This window comes from Barbatula barbatula (assembly GCF_947034865.1).
Source record: "Barbatula barbatula genome assembly, chromosome: 3".
Lineage (NCBI taxonomy): Eukaryota > Metazoa > Chordata > Actinopteri > Cypriniformes > Nemacheilidae > Barbatula > Barbatula barbatula.
The window spans coordinates 13,431,246-13,450,758 of record NC_136764.1 but is presented as its reverse complement, the minus strand read 5'-3'; the positions used below and the strand labels follow the sequence as shown (position 1 = coordinate 13,450,758).

The 19,513-nt window shown below is 38.0% G+C and overlaps 2 protein-coding genes across 3 annotated transcripts; one reads left to right on the top strand and one right to left on the bottom strand.

Moving 5' to 3' along the window:
• Window positions 1–5,548: 5,548 nt before the first annotated feature.
• On the bottom strand, window positions 5,549–11,497 carry anxa13l (annexin A13, like). Of its 2 annotated transcripts, none has more exons than XM_079452530.1 (11): window positions 11,440–11,494; window positions 10,629–10,704; window positions 10,317–10,411; window positions 9,918–10,085; window positions 9,740–9,773; window positions 9,562–9,641; window positions 9,055–9,123; window positions 8,869–8,970; window positions 8,710–8,785; window positions 8,465–8,577; window positions 5,549–8,356 (listed from the first exon to the last, which is right to left on the bottom strand). In XM_079452530.1, the coding sequence occupies exons 1-11, from the start codon at window positions 11,452–11,454 to the stop codon at window positions 8,237–8,239; spliced, it is 948 nt and encodes a 315-aa protein (XP_079308656.1). In that variant the 5' UTR covers window positions 11,455–11,494; the 3' UTR covers window positions 5,549–8,236. The 2 variants fall into 2 exon arrangements, with proteins under 2 accessions (XP_079308656.1, XP_079308657.1); XM_079452531.1 differs by having other exon boundaries at window positions 7,423–8,356; window positions 9,918–10,088; window positions 11,440–11,497.
• Window positions 11,498–12,411: 914 nt separating this feature from the next.
• Window positions 12,412–19,052, top strand: ap2m1a (adaptor related protein complex 2 subunit mu 1a). The gene is made up of 11 exons (XM_079452535.1): window positions 12,412–12,552; window positions 13,218–13,336; window positions 15,506–15,771; window positions 15,950–16,032; window positions 16,607–16,742; window positions 16,825–16,969; window positions 17,692–17,811; window positions 17,894–18,029; window positions 18,122–18,219; window positions 18,313–18,424; window positions 18,572–19,052. The coding sequence occupies exons 2-11, from the start codon at window positions 13,263–13,265 to the stop codon at window positions 18,704–18,706; spliced, it is 1,305 nt and encodes a 434-aa protein (XP_079308661.1). The 5' UTR covers window positions 12,412–12,552; window positions 13,218–13,262; the 3' UTR covers window positions 18,707–19,052.
• The last annotated feature ends 461 nt before the right edge of the window (window positions 19,053–19,513 follow it).

Genomic DNA, 19,513 nt, shown 5'->3' with positions numbered 1-19,513 from the left:
CATAAATCCGTAAAAGGAACCAAATGTGTCATGTTAGTGAACATTTTGCATTTTTACATATATTTAAAAATTGAACACAGTTGTTGCATTTAATGAATTAAAAATGGGAAAGACATCTGAGAAAGGCCACTCTTGCAACAGGGGAAAACAAGAAATGTGAAACAAATGTAAACAATGCATGCATATCTGTGCAGTGGACAAAACAATTGGATCCAGTATAATCATTTCCACAAAAAAATCTGCAAAATATAATACATTTTTTTTTCATACTCTCAAACAAAAGGAAAGAATAAATTAACTGTGAACGCCATTAGGTTTTAATGAGAACTTTGAAGAGGAAGAACAACATTTATTGCTTCCATATGACAGTGAAACTAGGGATGCAAACAACCAGGTCTTTTTTCTCCTATGTTGCCAAGAACTCTGCAGCCACATCTGTCTGTTCTAGAGGGGATCTTTAAGATCATACGTGTGTTATTGAGCTGCTGTTAACCACATGCTCGGGGTTGAAAATTTATTGGGGGGGAAATCATCCAAAAGTACTTAGAAATATACAAAATATTTCCTGTTTCTTAATTGTTTAACTGTAGGCTTGCAATTTATCTGTCAAATCTAATTGTAAATGTTACATGATAGGGCACAATAAGCAAGCAAAAATAATTCACCCATACACAATTAAGCATGAAGTGTGTGCTTTTGTAATCCTGCATGTGTGGGAGCTGCTTCTTGTAGACTCAGAAACAACACCAGCAGATTTAATTGACCCCATAGCAGGTTATGGTTGGCAGATGAAAACAGCCCCTCCGGTTGTAATTAATGATGTCGGTTTAATGAAGTGATGCTTGAGTAAAAAACAAAAACATTAACCCTAAATAAGTTGCAGTTAAAAAGATTTATAGTAATAAATATAAATATTTATATATTAATAAATACTTTATGTGGATTCATGATATGAATGATGGATTAAAAATGTTGGAATAATATTTTCTAGTCCAGTAAACAAAATGCAAGCAATGTCTACTGACAAAAATATTTGGTGTTTCTACTTCAGGTCATGGACAGGTTTTGTTAAATTAATATAATGTATTTTTAGGTCATCTTGATTCTGTGTTTATAAAAGAAATAGTCTTTAGGCTTGTTACTATTTTATATTGCTTAATTCTACTTTGTATAGCACAATAGCATCCCGGTAAACATTTTCAGAGTTATCTGAAAGTTCAAAAAATGTAAATGGTAAAACCTATATCAAAAGTGTTTTACTTTGTTTTTAGTGTGTTAGGGCTTTTATTTCAACTCTTAATCACAGATTCATTTATTTTACTTTGTTTCAAGTGTGCGAAACTATATTTCCATAATTCATTAAGCAATAACTTTTTTTTACTTAAGCAAAAAATACTGTAATGAGGGAAAAACATTGAGGATAATGAACAATATTATCTGATATTTTATTATACGTTTTTTTTCAATATTTTTCTATTTTTATTAATCCTGGTATTGAAGCGTAAAGTATCTGCGAGCTCCATGGGTTAACTGAGAGCTGAGAAAAGCTGTTGCCTATTAAGCGTGTGGAATGCCACATATAGACATTTCCTCAGAACTTCCACCACAGGTTGCAGAGCACATGTTTCGTGCTCAACTGAAAGTATATCTGGCGTAATTATTCAAAATGTTTGTTGTATTTGCTTTCACAGGTAGGAAACGGTTTATTCTGACAATAGGCTTTACTCTGTGATTCATTCTCTGGATTACACAAAACCGAGTTTCTTTTTCCATTGGACGGTGATGCTAAAATGGCAACTCATAGCTTTATATTTTTAATTTGTTTGATGATGTACATTGGAGACATTGTAAGCACATCTGATATTTGCAAAGGAGCACATTGCCAGAGGTCATCCAGATCGCAGGATCACCAGAGCACATCACCTCATCACCAAAGCAGATATTCTGTTTATTCTCCAAGACGCCCAGCAGTCCCCTACACCGTTATCCAACCGCAGCAGAGCAGGACTGGGAGTCAAAAAGAAAACCCAAGGACCATCACAGCTGAGGTGCTCAACCCACATGGATGTACTGGAGGACGTTGTCATAGCTCTGCAAGACCAACACATAACGATACGAAAGAATGCAAAGGACTTGAGTGTAAGCTGCCTGTACAAATTCGACAAGAGCCCCAGCAACATCCTTGCGTTGGAGATGCCTGCAGCAGGGGCTCACATGTTGGAAGAGGCAGACTGTCTTTTGCCCATATGCAGGACAGAGCTGAGCAAGTATTGGGGGAATTTCCGGAGTTTGGACTTCGAGGGGGGCCATCATCTGGAATTCAACTGACATGTGACATCAAACCAGGTAAGCAAGACTAATTTAGTTTCCAGCTCTGTGTGACTCTACATGCTGGAGAGCTGCCTGCTCCCCCAGAGAGACTTAAACTTGTCGAATCATTTCAATGTTTGTATTAAAGCATCTATGTCAAAATAATTAAATGTGATATTAAAACATTTTGACCAGGTTTTAATGAGGTCCAGTCAGAAGATGCATTGGTGTTACAATTTCACCTGGGGAAAGGTCAAGAGAAATTGGTGGAACAGCTGCATGTGCAGCAAGCTGAGATTAAGCAGCTACAAAGCACACTGAGTGAACAGCGAGCTGCTCTATTAACCCACCAGAGGGAAATACTAGACCATCAGCGGAGGATGTTCGAGCAGATGGAAGACGTCAAGACCCATTACAACCTGCTTCTGGATAGTGTCAAACACTTATCTGTCCAGGAGCCACAAGGAATCATTGAGAGCCATTTAGAGGGTCTGCGATCCCAGACTAGGACGTATCCCAAGGAGGCCTTCATGCACAATATGAACATGGATGCTAGCATTACAGATTCTGACAGACCCCTTCTTGGCTGTGGATCCTGTAAAGCAGAAGAGTACTGTGACTTCAGTGCAGACCGGCCACGCTGTGAGAAATGTTCGGTTTGCCTGGCGGGATTCTTTCTGGTGGCTCAGTGTTCGATTCATGCTGACCGGATATGCCAGGTACGTCCCAGCCTGTATCATTTTCACTCTTATATTTATAACTAAATTTTTAAACAAAGACATAATAAAAACTAGAACTTTTCAACAGGACAGAGATGAATGCCTAGAGATGCAAAACTTGTGCAAGGAACAGAACAAATGCCTCAACACACCAGGTAAATTGACCTCCATATTTGTTTGGGATTTATATCCTAAGAGACTAAGTTAAGTTTTTGATGTACTCTAAGAGACTAAGTTAAGTTTATTATGTATTATCTCTTTTTCAGGAGGATTCCGCTGCTCAGGCATGTCAGAGAGAGATGCAGCTGCAGGGTTGTGTGGACTCTCCTATTTTTACAATTCTGAAATGGAGGAGTGTCAAGCTTGTTCAGAATGTGATTCTCACCACATTGCTTCCCCATGTTCAGCCATTAGTGATACTGTGTGCTCCAACCCCACTGAAGGCAGACTCTCTCTTTCGTGGTCTGGTGATGTCGATATGGTCAAGGGTAGCGAGTTTCCCACCGTACAACTCCTCATCCGAGGTAACAGTGATGGAAACCTGCTTTCCTGCACTGACGGCTTGGTAGTTATCCATCAACACGGTCTTGTTTGGGTTGACCACAATCTTGCTTTGAGACATGGTTGTCGCAGCTTTATTCAAGCATGTCTACGACTAAATTCCAGCGAGGATGAGGTTCGAGACTTGAGCGGCATTCGTGTGGAGCAGCGTGAGGGAAGGTCTCTTCAGAGCACCAGCGTGAGTGGAGCAGCTGCGGTTGAACCGGGTGTTGCACTGGTTCTTTCTCTCAAGAGTGCAAGCAACCAGTGCAACCAAGACAATGACAGTGTGCACCTTCAGAGCAACCTTATGTCACCATTCAGCCTGTTCTGGTTGTCCCATGACACGGGTGCGGTCGCCATGACCGCCCAGGCTGTTGCTTCAGCACACTACCACACCAACTACCGACCTGCCTTCCGTGTGTCATCCATCTCTGACCCGTATATGGTCAGGCTGACCAATGACAATCGTGGTGTGCGCTTTAGGGAAAGTGGCACTGTGAAGTTCGTCCTTCAGCAGTCTTTGTACTCCATGGGTCAAGCCTGTGTTTCAGAGGGGTTCCACTTGCTTGCCTATGTGAACCACAACGGAAGCAGTGCCGAGCTGACCCGTACGTACAAGCCTGGTGTTCACTACAGAGACACTTCCATATCACTGTCAGCCGCAACCACTGTGGACACCGGAGACATGCTAACTTTCGAGATCCTCGCACCCGCACAGTGCAGTGTGCGCTACTTTGGTGATGACTCTGGTATTAGCATGCTTAGCCTTTTGTGGATCCCTTCAGCTGTCTCAACTTCCTTGTCAGCCACCGTGTCCCAGAAAGGTCTCCCATCTGGCGCAGTGCGGAACAAGCCCTTGTTCTTCCTCCAGACAACTTCCGAAGTTCCACAAGTCACACTTGCCGGAACAGGAGCACTACTCCCTCACCGAAACTTCATCTTTGGGGAAGCAGGAACGGCTAGTGTGGCTTTGGATTTGCGGCTCATTCACTCATGCAGTCTAATCAAACTCACTTTGCTTGAGCAGGGTGGGACACAGGGGGCACATGCAGCCCCCATAGCGCAACAGATTGGCGGACCCATGCCAGAGGGAAGTGTTTGGGCGAGTGTGGGACTAAGGGTGTCCTTTCAGGTGCATAACGGCACAGTGGTTTTTGCTACAGTGCATTGTGTGCGAGGACGCATCAACCACATTGCCTATGATGCCGGAAGTAGCATTTCTATTCTGTGGACAGCTGCATGAGCGTAGATATACTCAGCTAGCTTAATATTAAGCTAACATGTGGTTGTTGTTTTTTTGCATTAAAGAGATAGTTCACCCAAAAATAAACATTCTGTCATCATTTACTCACATTTGTGTTGTTCCAAGTCTGTATAAATGTCTTTGTTCTGATGAACACAGAGAAAGATATTTCCAAGAATGCCTTTTACTAAAGTTCTTGGACCCCGTTGACTACCACAGTAGGAAAAGTTACTTCATATTTTTTTGTTCTATTGAACACAAAAGAAGATATTTTTGAAGAATGTAAGACAGCAAACAGTTCTGGGGCACTTTTGACTACCCTTATAATTTCTTTTCCTAGTATGGTAGTCAATGGGGTCCATGAACTGGTTGGTTACAAACATTATTCCAAATATCATTCTCTGTGTACAACCAAACAAATAAATGTATACAGGTTTGGAACAACTAGAGAGTGAATAATTCATGACAGAATATTATTTTTGGGTGAACTATCGCTTTAACTCAATTGCCTTTGATGCTTTTGCTGTTTAGGCATCAGTTATGTGCTTTCTGAATCATTTTCAACAGATGGACTCGAAGCTAAACCAAACAGAAATATAATTTAAATCTGGAATCATCTGTCAACTGATCAAAAGCATTATAATCTCAAGTATGTTTTGTTACAATATATTTTGTAGTGAAATATGTAAAAATGAATGAAAAAACATTCATACTCTATTTTTTTATTATTGTTAGGTAGATGTTGTGTTGCCTGATTTTTTTCCATTCTTTATTGTATTTGCCCTTTGAAACATGCAGATCATTAACAATGTAAACATTTCTTTGAAGGAGGGTACGTCTTACAACATGTTTTGTGCATTGTCTTCATCTTCAATAAAACTTTAGTAAAAAGTAGAAGCTGTATACTGTTTGTTTTCTTAACTAAAAATTACTTTTTGTAGGAGTTAATTACATAGTCATCAAATAATATCTAAACCCATTTTTTACAATTTACAATACAGTTCACAAAAAATTTTTATGATTTACTTTAAGAGTTTTAACTCAAAACCTGGCACATCAAAGGCAGAAAAAGGTCATAAATATTTTGTTGGTAGCGGGAATAGAATGGCAAACAGAACCAGATGGCTTTGATTGTGCTGTTTAAAATACAGGATACCTATAAAGAAGGGTATCAGTAGTTCTCTGGGATCATTTATGTATAAGGCTGTTGTATTGCATAAAGCGTAACTTACATGTTTTTTTGTATCACCCCATAGACATCACGCATTACCAATAAAAATATACAAAGTATGTTCTCGGTTTCTTTAAAGACAATACATCGACACAACAACCATACCCAAAAACATGTCAAGACTGAAAATAGGCTTATAAATGGAGGATGCATTGGCTTGTGGTTAAACATTTGGTAAATATTATTACACTAAGCTTTACTGAGAGCAGGACATGACGTTCCTCTGAAGTTATTCCATAAGGAGCAACGTGTGAGAGACTGAATCGATCACAGACTAATGTGAAACACTGAAATATGGCTTCTTTAACAGGGTCAGGTCAGTATACAGACAGTCCTTACCATATAGAGTTCAATAACATTAATGCCATGTTACACAGATGGAAAAAAAATCAGTTTTAGAGACACAATTTCAGTAAGTCTGAAAATATTAGACAATATGGTTGGCGAGAAAGTGGCCTGATGCCAAATGGAATCATTCATTTTAGCAATGTGAGTTATAACAAGCATCAGCTGTATGCGGACCGGTCTCATATCAGGGAGGAGATAGGTAGCATAAGAGGACGAGCGACCGGAATGTCAGTGAGAGAGGACCAGGCCTGGAGTTTATGGTGTTTTATGATGTTAGTGTGGCCAGCAGTTGACCGTGAGGGAGCTGCCTGCATTTTACTTTCGTTTTATTGTTTGTTTTGTTATATTAAAAGTTGTTTTACGTTCGCCGGTTCCCGGCTCCTGCCTTCCCTTCTTGAACTTTGTTACACTAAGTTGAGTTTGAACCTTTGTGATATCTTCAGCATTTGCCATCTATGCATTTGGTTTGTTCTTGAAGCTTTTTAGTGGTATACGTACATGAAATACGGATGTTTTGATTAGCTGTATTTCGACTTACAATCTTGTTTTGTCTGTCAAGTGTCCTGTTATTTCAAATGAGTTTATAAGCCTCAATGTTACATAAACATGCATTTTGTGACTCATAGAAGTGTATCTGAACTCAGAGTGTTACACTGTCAAGAAAGCTAACAGCCTTCTCAGGCTGCATGGGTTAAATAAGTGTCTGGTTCTGCGGCCTTTGCAGGTGTCTAGGTTTAGGATATGTGATTATACTACTGTTATATGGAAGCCTGCGCCTGAACTAAAACATCTGGAAACTTTGGGGTGCATAAAAGTTGAATTCTTTGACTTTTCACAGTAGGTACGGTAGGTTTTTCAGTCAAATACTATGTAATTTTAGTTGCTGAATTATCATTAATTAATATTATATGTACAATCTATATAAATAAATACATATGAAAAGTTTCAAGTTGTTTTATGTGTCTGTTCATGGATTTCTAGGGGCCAAGGGTCTTATTTAAAGAGACATATTAAAGGAAGGCTACAATAAAAGCAAATAATTTTGTTTTTCAATGTATAATCACAAACACAAAACTGCATTACATACAAACTATTTAGTGTAATTCATGCTTTATGAATAATGTGCACTCAGTAGTCTTTGGGATATTATTCCCTGATATATTTCATCAATATTATCCATCCACAGAGCATTTTGTACTACCTTAAAAAGCAGATTCCGAAGCATTCTAAGAATACGTCACTATGTCGCTTTAGAATATTAACAGTCACAACAAGTACATGTCCAGTGTTAAAAAGCATTATCAAGGAAATACTGACCTTCTTTACTCTAGCTGCTTTAAATAGAATATCTGTCGCAACATAAGTTAGCATTATCGACTTTAGAACCATAGTTATACATGTATATATCTAGTTTATAGAACTTCAATAAATATTAATCACTGTGAACAGAGAGAGAATTAAACCAAGAATCACCCTTTGTGCACTAGGATTTGTCCTGTTAAAAAAGGTGAGTGAAATAACAAACACCAAATGTTATGAAACTGTCAAGGCACGTGTTTAGTGAGTTAAAGTAATATAATGTCAGTAATAAAAACTATTTTAAACTGTCTAAAGGACAACCATTTTAGATGTAAGAAAATGTTATGACAAAGTGTTTAAATTTGTAAAATGCATGTGAATATATTCTGGCCAATTCACAAATAGCGCTGATAACAAAGTGAGCTCGATTGTGCTCCCTGTGTACAGAAGAGGTGATTCTAGTTGTTAAATATGGTATATTTATTTTGGGCAGTGTTGTAAGTGGATTCAGTTATTGACTCTTTGGCTCCACCTGACGGTCTTTCAGTGTAGAATTTCTATTAGGAGGCCTTTAAAGTCCCCCCCACAGTCTGAGCTCAGGGCATCCTTTAATGTAACATCATATTTCTCCAAGTACATGTCCTTTATGGTCTCCAAATCCACCTAGAGGGGAACATGAAAGTGCGAAGTGAAACATATTTATCTGTTCACTTTTTCCATTAAAACTTCTTTGAATTCTTTGTTAGACATCAGCCCATCATATTCACAGACCTCAGACCGTCCCACAATGATGCGTATGAGCGTATCCTCATCAGTTCCAGCTCCTTTCATGGCAGCATTCAGGCGACGTGCGAAATACAGTTGTGGGTTTTTAGCACATCTCACTGTTTAAGCAAAACAAATGGTGTCCCATCAGAAAACACAAATAAAATCTTGCTGTAATATAATTACAAGTATGTTACATTTGTCGCTTTGAATTGACTCCTTAATTCTATAGAAACATTTCTTATAGCTACCCAGTGTAATGTAGCAGTCCTTCAATGTTCCTGTAGCTTCACTCTCTATGGCATCCAGGATATCTGTCCCAGATAGCTGTGACAAAGAAACCAGACTCATAAGTAATGTTAAAAAAGCTCCATTCATGCATATCATAAAAGAAGGCAGTGTAACCCTACAGTCTCATATATCTTGAAGGTAGCCTGAAGCTGTAGGTAGTTCCTGTGAGTGAGGATATGGGTGAAAGTAGACTCATCTGTTCCAAAGCGACCTTCTCCTGCCTGGTGAATAACCATCATATTTATTTATTCAACACAATACTAAAAAAAACACAGAATGAAGCAATGAAGAACAGCAAGTCTTACTTCAAACAAAGATGTGGCATCTTGTTCTGCCAGCTCTTCGTCCACCTCATAAGACTCATCTCTGTCGGCCTGCAGATAAAACATGAAATACGGCAAAGAATAATAAATATGACTTCAATTATTCCTAAACATTATGCACTGCAAACTGTACAGAGCATGAACATAAAAATGGCTCCCTAAAGGAAAGGAATTCAGCACCACCCATGTTCCAGTGTAGAAAAAAAGTTGATTGTTGATTCTGCGGAGACGGGGAAGGGAAAAGGGTAATGTAACAGCGGACCAAAGAATGGATTGCTAGATTGGAATGCTAGAATCTGGTGGACTAACATAGGTCTCTTTTGTAAAAGAGATCATTGAACTCAGTGGGACTTCCTGGAAAAATAAAAGTGAATAGTCTGCTTCTAAACATAAACTGCTTCATAAACATACATTTAAATATTCTATTATACAATTCCTATACCTTCATGAGCATCTCTATGAACAATTGTGAAATAACAGACATGTTACCTGTAAAAGAGAAACCAGAAGATTCCTCACTTCTCCACTGGTGTCATCTTCAATGTCAGCCTCCAAATCATGCTCATGTACTGAACAACAACATTGGAACAAATCGATATATATCATGATATCAACGTTTTTTATTAAAATCATTTCTCTGTAAATTGTATTTGCATGATGAGCTTACCTTGCATGTATGCCTCTTTGCAATTCAATATATCCTGTCAATCAACAAAATAAAAACAACCGAAGTGGTAATTATTCATTTTTCTAACGGGACATTAATGGGTGCATGACTACAGTTATTAAGTAGCCTATGTCTGACTGACAGGCACCAAAATATAAAAATGTATATAACCATTAACCTGATTATTGCTTGTGCAGAGGATCTCCACCAGCACATCCTCGTCTGTGCCTGCTCCTTTCATAGCTTTCCTCAGTTCCTTAGACAAGAAGACGTGTGGGGGGTCCAACATGGCCCTGGTCGCATTCTCAAAGTTCCCTGTGAGTTCATTCTTCAACACTTCCTCCAGCTCCTTAACCAAAACCAAAAATAGACACTTACACAGCATGTTGACTCTTTATTGACAGTTTTACCATCCCTCTCTTTTTCCATGAACCCGGCACAATAAAATGCATCAGAAACTCTATACCAACAATCTAATGTAGTCTAAAATCAATATAACCTAATGCATTGGGGAATTTGAGCCCATTTGTTCCGTGTTACAATGAAGAACACATTTTTGCTAGGCAAAATGACTCACATCATCATATTTTTCAAAGTATGCTTGTTTAATCTCCATCCGCTGGGCTGAGGAACGATTTGCAAGAATAGCAATGATGGTCTCCTCATCTGTTCCTATGAACAATAAGGGACAACAGCTAAATCAGATAATGTCAATGATTTTTCCAAAATGTTAAGAAAATTAGAATCATAGATAAAGATGAATATTCATGTGCTTAAAATATGTAGTGCAGTGTTATATCTTATCATCATCATCATCATCATCATCATCCTATTGACACCTTATTTGTATCAGTGTCTCCAACAGCATTTATTTTATTATTTAACCTACCCATTCCTTTGCAGGCCTTACGAATTGCTTTGATGTCTGCCACCACATCAAAGTCCTCATAAGGAGTTATTGTGGGCTAAAATAAAGGTTATACAAGGAGAAGCACATGGTAAGTTATTATATAATGTCATTGTTTATCAGTAGGCTACAGTTTAAAAAAATGACAATATAAAAAAATTTGCACAACATCTTTAACATTTTAGGATGTTTTGATAAGTCAAATGATGCGAGGCGAAAACAGTGAGGCGATCAGGATGTTTTCAAGGGCTCACAATGCAGCACAGTGAGGGGAGGGGTTCTGTATCCAACACATTAGCTGAGTCATAGGATCTCTGGGCAGAGACAGGAATAGCGTAAGCCTTCCTCTGCCTCGCCCACTGGCCATAATAACAATGTGCCCTTTTGATAATAAAATTCTTTATTCTTTTTAGTTATCTTTTCTTCCTCTGTAAACAAATACTCACAGTAAATACAAATAGTAATCAATAAAACGTGTTTAATTAAAAAAAGAAAGAAAACTAAAATAGCCTACATTTAAAATTCGTGCTACATTCAAACCTTTTAGTTTCAGTATGATAATAAAATATTGGTTATGATAATTATTGGAAAACTCAAGCTGTTAAACCATGAAAATAAAAAAGTGCCATGGTAGCCACAGGCGTTCCTGTCGCGTTTACATATAAACACATTTGTTGTAGGTCTACGAAATATGTTGCATATGTAACAATCTTATGATAAACTACGTAATCTGCACTCAAATAAATTATTCGATGAGAAAAAGAAGGCATGGCAATTTCATTATTTTACTTACTTGAACGTTTCCCATCTTGTGATGCTGATGTTGATCTCTGAATGCTCGCTCGCTCTCTCTCTCCACCCAGCTAGAACATCTTTAACTCCACCTGACGTCAGAGCGACCCACTGGCAGTGATGTCACACAATTTGTTTTTAAATCAGATTGTCCTCGGTTGCTTTTAAACAATCAATAACATGCTTACCAGAAGGCAGTAGCCTACAAATAACACAATTATTTCCATTAAAATATGCTATTAATGCCAGTTGTGAATATATATTGTAGCGTTTTCTGTTGTGTGCTAGCTAGATAAATTGTAGGAATAATCTAAAAACCCATAGCCTTCATTTTAGCAAATTAGATTATTGAAACAAAGAAATTAAATTCTTTTTTTCATGCAATAAGAATGGAACAACTGTGAGTAGGCGGATGCAAACTTTCTTCAGAGTCTTTTGAATTTAGACAAGAATGTCTTTGTTAATTGTTAACTGTCACAACAGCATCCACCTACACGCTCCACGAACAGTGCATTGACCTTGCGCTCACCAAAATACAAGTATTTGTGTCATATTTCGTTTTTCATTGTTTCTTCATCTGCATTGACAGGCCTACAGCAGACAACTGCATTGACGTGTTAATAACAGTGTTCTTGTAAATATAAAACATGAGCTATAATGCAATAAAGAGTCAAATAAGTAGCCTTATGAACATTTTTAATGACAGTGTTCTTGTAAATATAAAACATGAGCTATAATGCAAATAATGTTAATAAAGAGTCAAATAAGTAGCCTTATGAACATTTTTCAAATGTTTTGCAACAAAATAACACTTTACAAGATTTACATACGGAAAACATAAAATAACATTACTTAAACTGGCAGACTATTTGGATAGTGACCCCAAATGTGGGTTTACTTGTCAAATAAAACAAAGAATAAAATATAGCATTTATAAAAAGGTATTTAGTTCAAGGCGGCGTAACTGCTCGTAATACGCATGCGTAGAACGGCGGCTGTCAGCTGACTTCCTGACAGAGGGAGGGACTGCTGCTCGTGTCCCGCTAATCCTTTAGATCCAGAAAAATACCACCGAGAGGGAAGGGTTTATTCCGCGCACAAATTTATGCACAAGGTATGCACAAATTTGTAACTTATAATGCGAAATAATCAATTTGTTTCAATGTTTACATTGTGGGATATTCTTCTTAATCGACAATACGGACGAGATTTCGACACAGGTCTCGAGGGAAGGAGTTGAGCAGCTCACGAGCTCACTACATAATGATGGTGCTTCGTGACTCTGAATAATTCATTAATAACGGTAACAAGATGACGTATGCGGACCCATTTAAGATGTTAGGTGGAAAACATGAAAGTTTCAAGGATCACATAATCAGCTGGCAGACAGCACCAATCATGTCGCTATTAAATCGCACGGGACGAACACTTCCTGTTCATCGTCGTTACATTTAATGAATACCAATGTCATTTGCAATATCATCTCGCATTTTGATGACATTGCGATGTTTTGTGATTTAATATGAGGTATGCACAAACAAATGCACTGTTTGTTTTTATTGAATGGGGTGATTAACATGGATGAATCCAGTTATAGGCAAGGATGTCTATTCAAACAATAAGACATGTTATCTCCCAAACTGTCTTATTTGGGTGTCACAGAAGCCCATATGGTTACAGAGCTCGCCATCCTTATCTGTGTTCACTTTATGGCCAAAATAATTCATGTTATCAAGGTCACACATCAGCCAGTAAGAGTCATTTTCTTTTGAATTATAGGACTGAGAGCCCATCATGGAATGTGAGGTCTGAGGGACGGTCACCATGATTGGAGGACTGTTCATCTACAACCATAAAGGGGAGGTTCTTATCTCCCGCGTCTACCGTGATGATATAGGGTGAGTTTGTCCTGGGTGAAAGAGATTGTTAATACTGTTGCACATTCCCAGTGCAAAAACAAGATAAAGTAGTTTTTCAGTGGCTGACATATTCAAACCGTAATCTCTTTGATTTTCTGTTTGAAACAAAGATTGTGTTGATTCAGATACAGCATAAACGTACTTTTCCTGGCAGATCGGACGTGGTCTGAAAAAAGGAAACTTGTCTTTTTTCATGCTCAACAGGGTTCAGAATCCATGTCATTGCGGCTATCCTGTTAGGCCAGTGAAAGAGGAAAGATGACAGGATGTTTAAAAGCAGGAAAACATTAATCTCTTTGTTTGTTTTTACCTTTTTATTCCATAAACATGACCGTCTTTGACCAATTTTCTCTATATTCAGCCATGGAAATAATTAAGAGACCGTTTCAAGGCAACGTTTCAGTTTTTCTGAATTTACAATCTATAGGTTGATGTTAGGTAAAATTATCGTTCTTGTGTCATTCTGTGAAGTACTAACAATACTTTTGACCACATTCCAAATAAAATTATTGTTTCTATTTTTATATTTTCAGACCTCAAATACTGCATAGAAAAGTTCATATTGACTTGTAGCAATAGAACAGCAATATCAGTTCAAATAAAATGTGTTATATCATCGTAGTTTTGGGGTATCTTGTCATTCTGTCAGCCTTTAACATTGCTGTTGGATGACTTTGTCACTCCCGAGATCTGATTTTGTTGAAATGGAACAGACACTGGACTGGAATGACCACGATACATCTAGTTAAAGCTGGTTTGAAATGAAAAGTTAGATTGGTCTCTTAATTTTTTCTGCGGCTGTATATATAAGGAGAAGTACAACATTTTTCGAGATAACTCCTGTTCATGAGTGATTGTAATCATCGGAATTTCATTTGTGTGTGTTTATATTGCTGTTATACAATTACACATGCAAGACATGTTTGTCTTTTTTCCTTTTCATTTTTCCTACATTATTTTTATTATCTTCCATGCTGTTTTTCTCCATTTCCATTGTGGCTACTGTAGCAGTAGGTAAGCTATCCTACGATAAGCTCAATGGCATAGAAGCATGTTTTTGTAGACCCCAGCCAATAAAACAAAACTTTAACGCATGACAACAATTACATGAGTCCAAAACTAGGACTGGGCGATATAGCTAACAATTATATTGAAATAATAAAGTATATGAAATGGCATAACACCTTTCTTCCACTTGAGATCAAGTAAATAGGCCTACAGTATAATAAAAAGAGTGAAAAGGTTATTTAGTTTTTTAAACAAATCTTTGATTCAGTATTTAGAACAAATTCACAGATCGTTCAGAATAATTTGGTATGAATATTTGTTAAAAACATCAAAGTTGTACTATATTTTAGGTTTTGAATAAAATCATAGTATATTTGCTGTATTGCACGACTCTTTTGAAATACTGATTGAATTTGATGGGTCAGTTGTGACATTTCTAGGTTTTTTAATCCTCAACAACAACCGCTGAAGCTGAATGCTCATACGCGTATATACCTAATTGTTATGATTATAAATGATTACACCAAATGACATGTTTATCTTGTTTAAACTTCATGTCTTAAAGCAGCTAGGTAGCATTTGCGAACATAATATGCTAATGAACAGATTGCAAGGCTGTTAAATTGATAATCCTTTTCAAAAAGGCTAGTCAACTTTACATATCTAACATATAATATTGAATATATTCTCATTGTCAATATCGCCGAGCCCTAACCCGAGCATGTTACCTGACATATACTGCGGTAAACCAGATATTGAAGATTGAGTGCAACTGGCTTACCTTTTTGATTCGCCTTAGGCATGGGATAGTACATTTATTATTATTTCTGATTAGTATACATTGGATATTTTAAATTTTCTGTGCACTTTTTCAGTGTTTGAACCAGAATTATTTATTGAAGATGCTAATGATGTGCATTCAAAGAAGGAGGAGTCTGTCTACAGGGTCTTGTAACTTATCTGCACCATTTGTTTTTTTTTTAAGGTTTTGGTCAGCAGGAAACACCCAATCGAGTCTTTAATGCTTTTTCTACAGACCAAAGGAATGTTGGTCTTAAAGGCTTTACTGGCAGATGTTGACCATGTGTTCACTCTTCCTCCATTATCTCAGGGTGAACTTTGTCTTGTCCTTCTCCACAGACGCAATGCGGTGGACGCGTTCCGTGTGAACGTGATCCACGCCCGACAGCAGGTGCGCTCCCCTGTCACCAACATCGCCCGCACCAGCTTCTTCCACGTCAAGCGCTCCAACATCTGGCTGGCTGCTGTCACCAAGCAGAATGTCAATGCTGCTATGGTGTTCGAGTTCCTCTACAAGATGTGTGATGTCATGACGGCCTACTTTGGGAAGATCAGTGAGGAGAATATCAAGAACAACTTTGTGCTTATCTACGAGCTGCTTGATGGTAAGACTGGATCACAAATGCAAACTATATTCTGATTCACAGTGTGCCTGTGGTAACATTAACATAACACACCCTTCTTTTAATGGTATGCTTTTCTGTCAGTAAATAAATAAAACGTAGAGAAGCTTCTCAATGCCTTCTGTAGTGAGTGTCTCATTGTCTTGTTGTGTGTTTGCAGAAATCCTGGACTTTGGATACCCCCAGAATTCAGAGACAGGAGCACTCAAGACTTTTATTACCCAGCAGGGCATCAAAGGGCAGGTAGGATGGAGTTTTTTTTTCTAGCCCTTTTCACAGCAAGAACATAATCATTCACGTGTTTTGTGCAAGATAAAGTCTTTTTATCAGAAACCACATACAGAATCCCCACTCATGCTGCACTTGAACTGCCTAATTCTGAAAGCTTACGTTTCTTTATATGTATACGTTGATGATAGCTGTTTTGATGTGTCTGCTGTGCTACTTGTAGAGATGGCTGATGCGTATTATGTGTAATGCATCTTTCTTTGTTTTTTCCCTATCTGCTCTTCTGAACCTGTCCGACTGCAGCATCAGGTATTTGCCATTGTGATAATTATTTTTTGTTCTTTTTAAATTTATATTTTTCTGTACAAATTGTTTATGCATTTATACTTATTATAATGTCAAACAGTTGTGCTGATATTCAATACAGTAGCATAATTCCAAGTGTGAAATTGTATACATAAGATCTTTAAACTATATATCTAGTAACCACTTCCAATCAAATTGAAGATCTGTAAAAACTGAACTGTAGACTGTTGAATAAACGGTTGTATAATAAGTGTAACTAAATTCAGATATTGTTGCTCCGTAGACTAAAGAGGAGCAGTCTCAGATCACAAGCCAGGTGACTGGTCAGATCGGCTGGCGTCGCGAAGGCATCAAGTACCGTCGCAATGAGCTCTTCCTGGATGTTCTGGAAAGCGTCAACCTGCTCATGTCTCCTCAGGGTAGGACATCATCCACTGAGATGTAGTGAGACATGAGTTATTAGTTCTAACTCTTTCACATTATTGTGTCTCATTTTAACAGGGCAGGTCCTGAGCGCCCACGTCTCTGGTCGTGTTGTGATGAAAAGCTACCTGAGTGGAATGCCTGAATGCAAGTTTGGCATGAATGACAAAATTGTGATTGATAAACAGGGGAAAGGAGGAACTACTGATGATCCTGGGAAGAGGTTTGCATGATTATGCTGATATGTTTGATTTGTTTGCCTTTGCTTTATAAATGATTTGTCTTTTGTCTGAATGAAGTGTTTGTTTTTGGTTCTCTATCCAGCATTGTTTAAGATGTTGAATGTGTGTTGTGTCCTCCGCTGATTTATTTTGATTTTTGAAGCTGTCTGTTTTTGTTGCGTCCCTTTCTTTGTGCTGTACCACAGTGAGTTAGGGGGAAGGTATTGTATCTCTGAATTTCTGTTTTCAGTTTTTTGTTATTTAATGTACAACATCTTTAGTGCTGTTGATTTATTTTTAAGAATTTCCTCTGGTTTCTATTGTTTCGTATAAGGGATGCATTGTATTTCGGGCAATAGTAAAAAAAATTCATTATAACCAGTTTGATTTGAGTAGTATTGTAAATCGAATAGTGTATAAAGAATTCAATATTCATTGATTACATTTAAACGCTGCTTTTAAAACAGCTGACAAAACTATGTAACTGGTTATTGTACAGTGGTATTTACCAAAATAATAATAAGTATTGGCCATTGATATTGATCTAAATATCTATTTCAGTGTATCCCTTGTTATTTTTACAACAAATAGGTTAAAAGTTATTTTGTTTTGTTTCTTAATGTTATGTTGTCAGTGATAACTATAATTTCACTAAATGCACCAAATCTAGCTCATTTTACAAAATGAATTGTGTAGAATGTCTTATTGCTGTCTTTTCCATCAGTGGGAAACAGTCCATAGCCATCGATGACTGCACTTTCCATCAGTGCGTGCGTCTCAGCAAATTTGACTCTGAGCGCAGCATCAGCTTCATTCCCCCCGATGGAGAATATGAGCTCATGAGGTTAGCATCAGACTTGCTGGACACTTTAGCATTTCACCCATAAGGGAGTCAAAGAGATAACATTGTATATTTCTGTATGCAGGTATCGTACCACTAAGGACATTATTCTGCCATTCCGGGTCATTCCGCTGGTCAGAGAGGTTGGACGGACAAAACTGGAGGTGAAAGTTGTCATCAAATCGAATTTCAAGCCCTCACTCCTGGCACAGAAAATAGAGGTGAGTTCAAAAGTTTGCTTACAAAAAGCATGAGCATTATCATCAATGGTTAGTGATTTATCCATTGTACTTGCTTTGTTTACTATGAACAGGTGCACATTCCAACCCCTCTGAACACAAGTGGAGTGCAGGTGATCTGTATGAAAGGAAAAGCTAAATACAAGGCCAGTGAGAACGCCATTGTGTGGAAGTAAGTGTTGCTGTCTTGACGCATCTTAAACGTTCATTCCATAAGTACAGATGTGTGCATTCATGGTTATGGTGACCACTGCAATGCCCTCAGGATCAAGCGCATGGCAGGAATGAAGGAGTCTCAGATCAGTGCTGAGATTGAGCTGCTGCCCACTAACGATAAGAAGAAGTGGGCCCGTCCACCCATTTCCATGAACTTTGAGGTGAGTGGAGCAAGTTTTTTTTACTATTGCATTGTTCCACAGTCAGGTTTGTTTGAGGATTGTTTAATCTAGCTATTGTGTGCTAGATTTGTACAACAATTTGTGCTCTAAATCTTCTATTTCATGTGTGACCTCCCTCTCTTCCAGGTTCCGTTTGCACCCTCTGGGCTGAAGGTGCGTTACCTGAAGGTATTTGAGTCGAAACTTAACTACAGTGACCACGATGTGATTAAATGGGTGCGTTACATCGGACGCAGCGGAATCTATGAGACTCGCTGCTAATGAGCCACCGAGCAGAGGGACCAGCTTTTTTCGTCTTACACTATGTCTCCCTCCTAGAGATTAATGGAAGAAAAAGTCAAATTACAGAAATATGCAAAATGTGAAGTGTAGTATCATGTATCTGTTTGTATAAGTGCTGTAATGAACAGATCCGATGGAGAGACACGTTAGGTTAAGACCTGTGTGAGTGGTGCAGTGTATGTCTATATTTCAAAGCCCAGTCTAAAATACTCTACTTAAGTATTGTCCATTTTGTCCGTGGTTATTATCCTATTGGTCATATTCTTAGGATCTGAACTCTCCCTCTGTGACTGTTTAGTTCAGTATCAATAAATATATCATGGTGAAAACATTGTGTTTGTCTTTCCTTCCAGTCTACCTAAATTAAACATGTGGGAAACTACATGTCGCAATTAAAGGTCCAGTGTAGGAAATTGAGTGGCATCTAGAGGTGAGGTTGCGAATTGCAGCTAACGGCTCACTCCACCGCTTGGCCCTTCATTTTGAAGCAGTTCTAAGATGCTGTCACGTTTTCGCTTGTTTGCCGAAGAAGATAACATTTACAAAATGCTCTATAAAGCAGTTTGTCCGTTTAGGGCAGCGGTTCCCAAAGTTTTTTTCCTGCGCACCCCCTTCTATGTCCCAACAGGGTTGGCGCACCCCCAATCCCCACTTAAAAAAAAAACGCAACAAAGATTTGTTTTATCGCCATATAAAGACTCATGTTTAATCATGCGCAAAAAAACAAACACGCATGACAATAACATCAACAAAATTTCAATATAATACAACAAAGCTACGCACAAG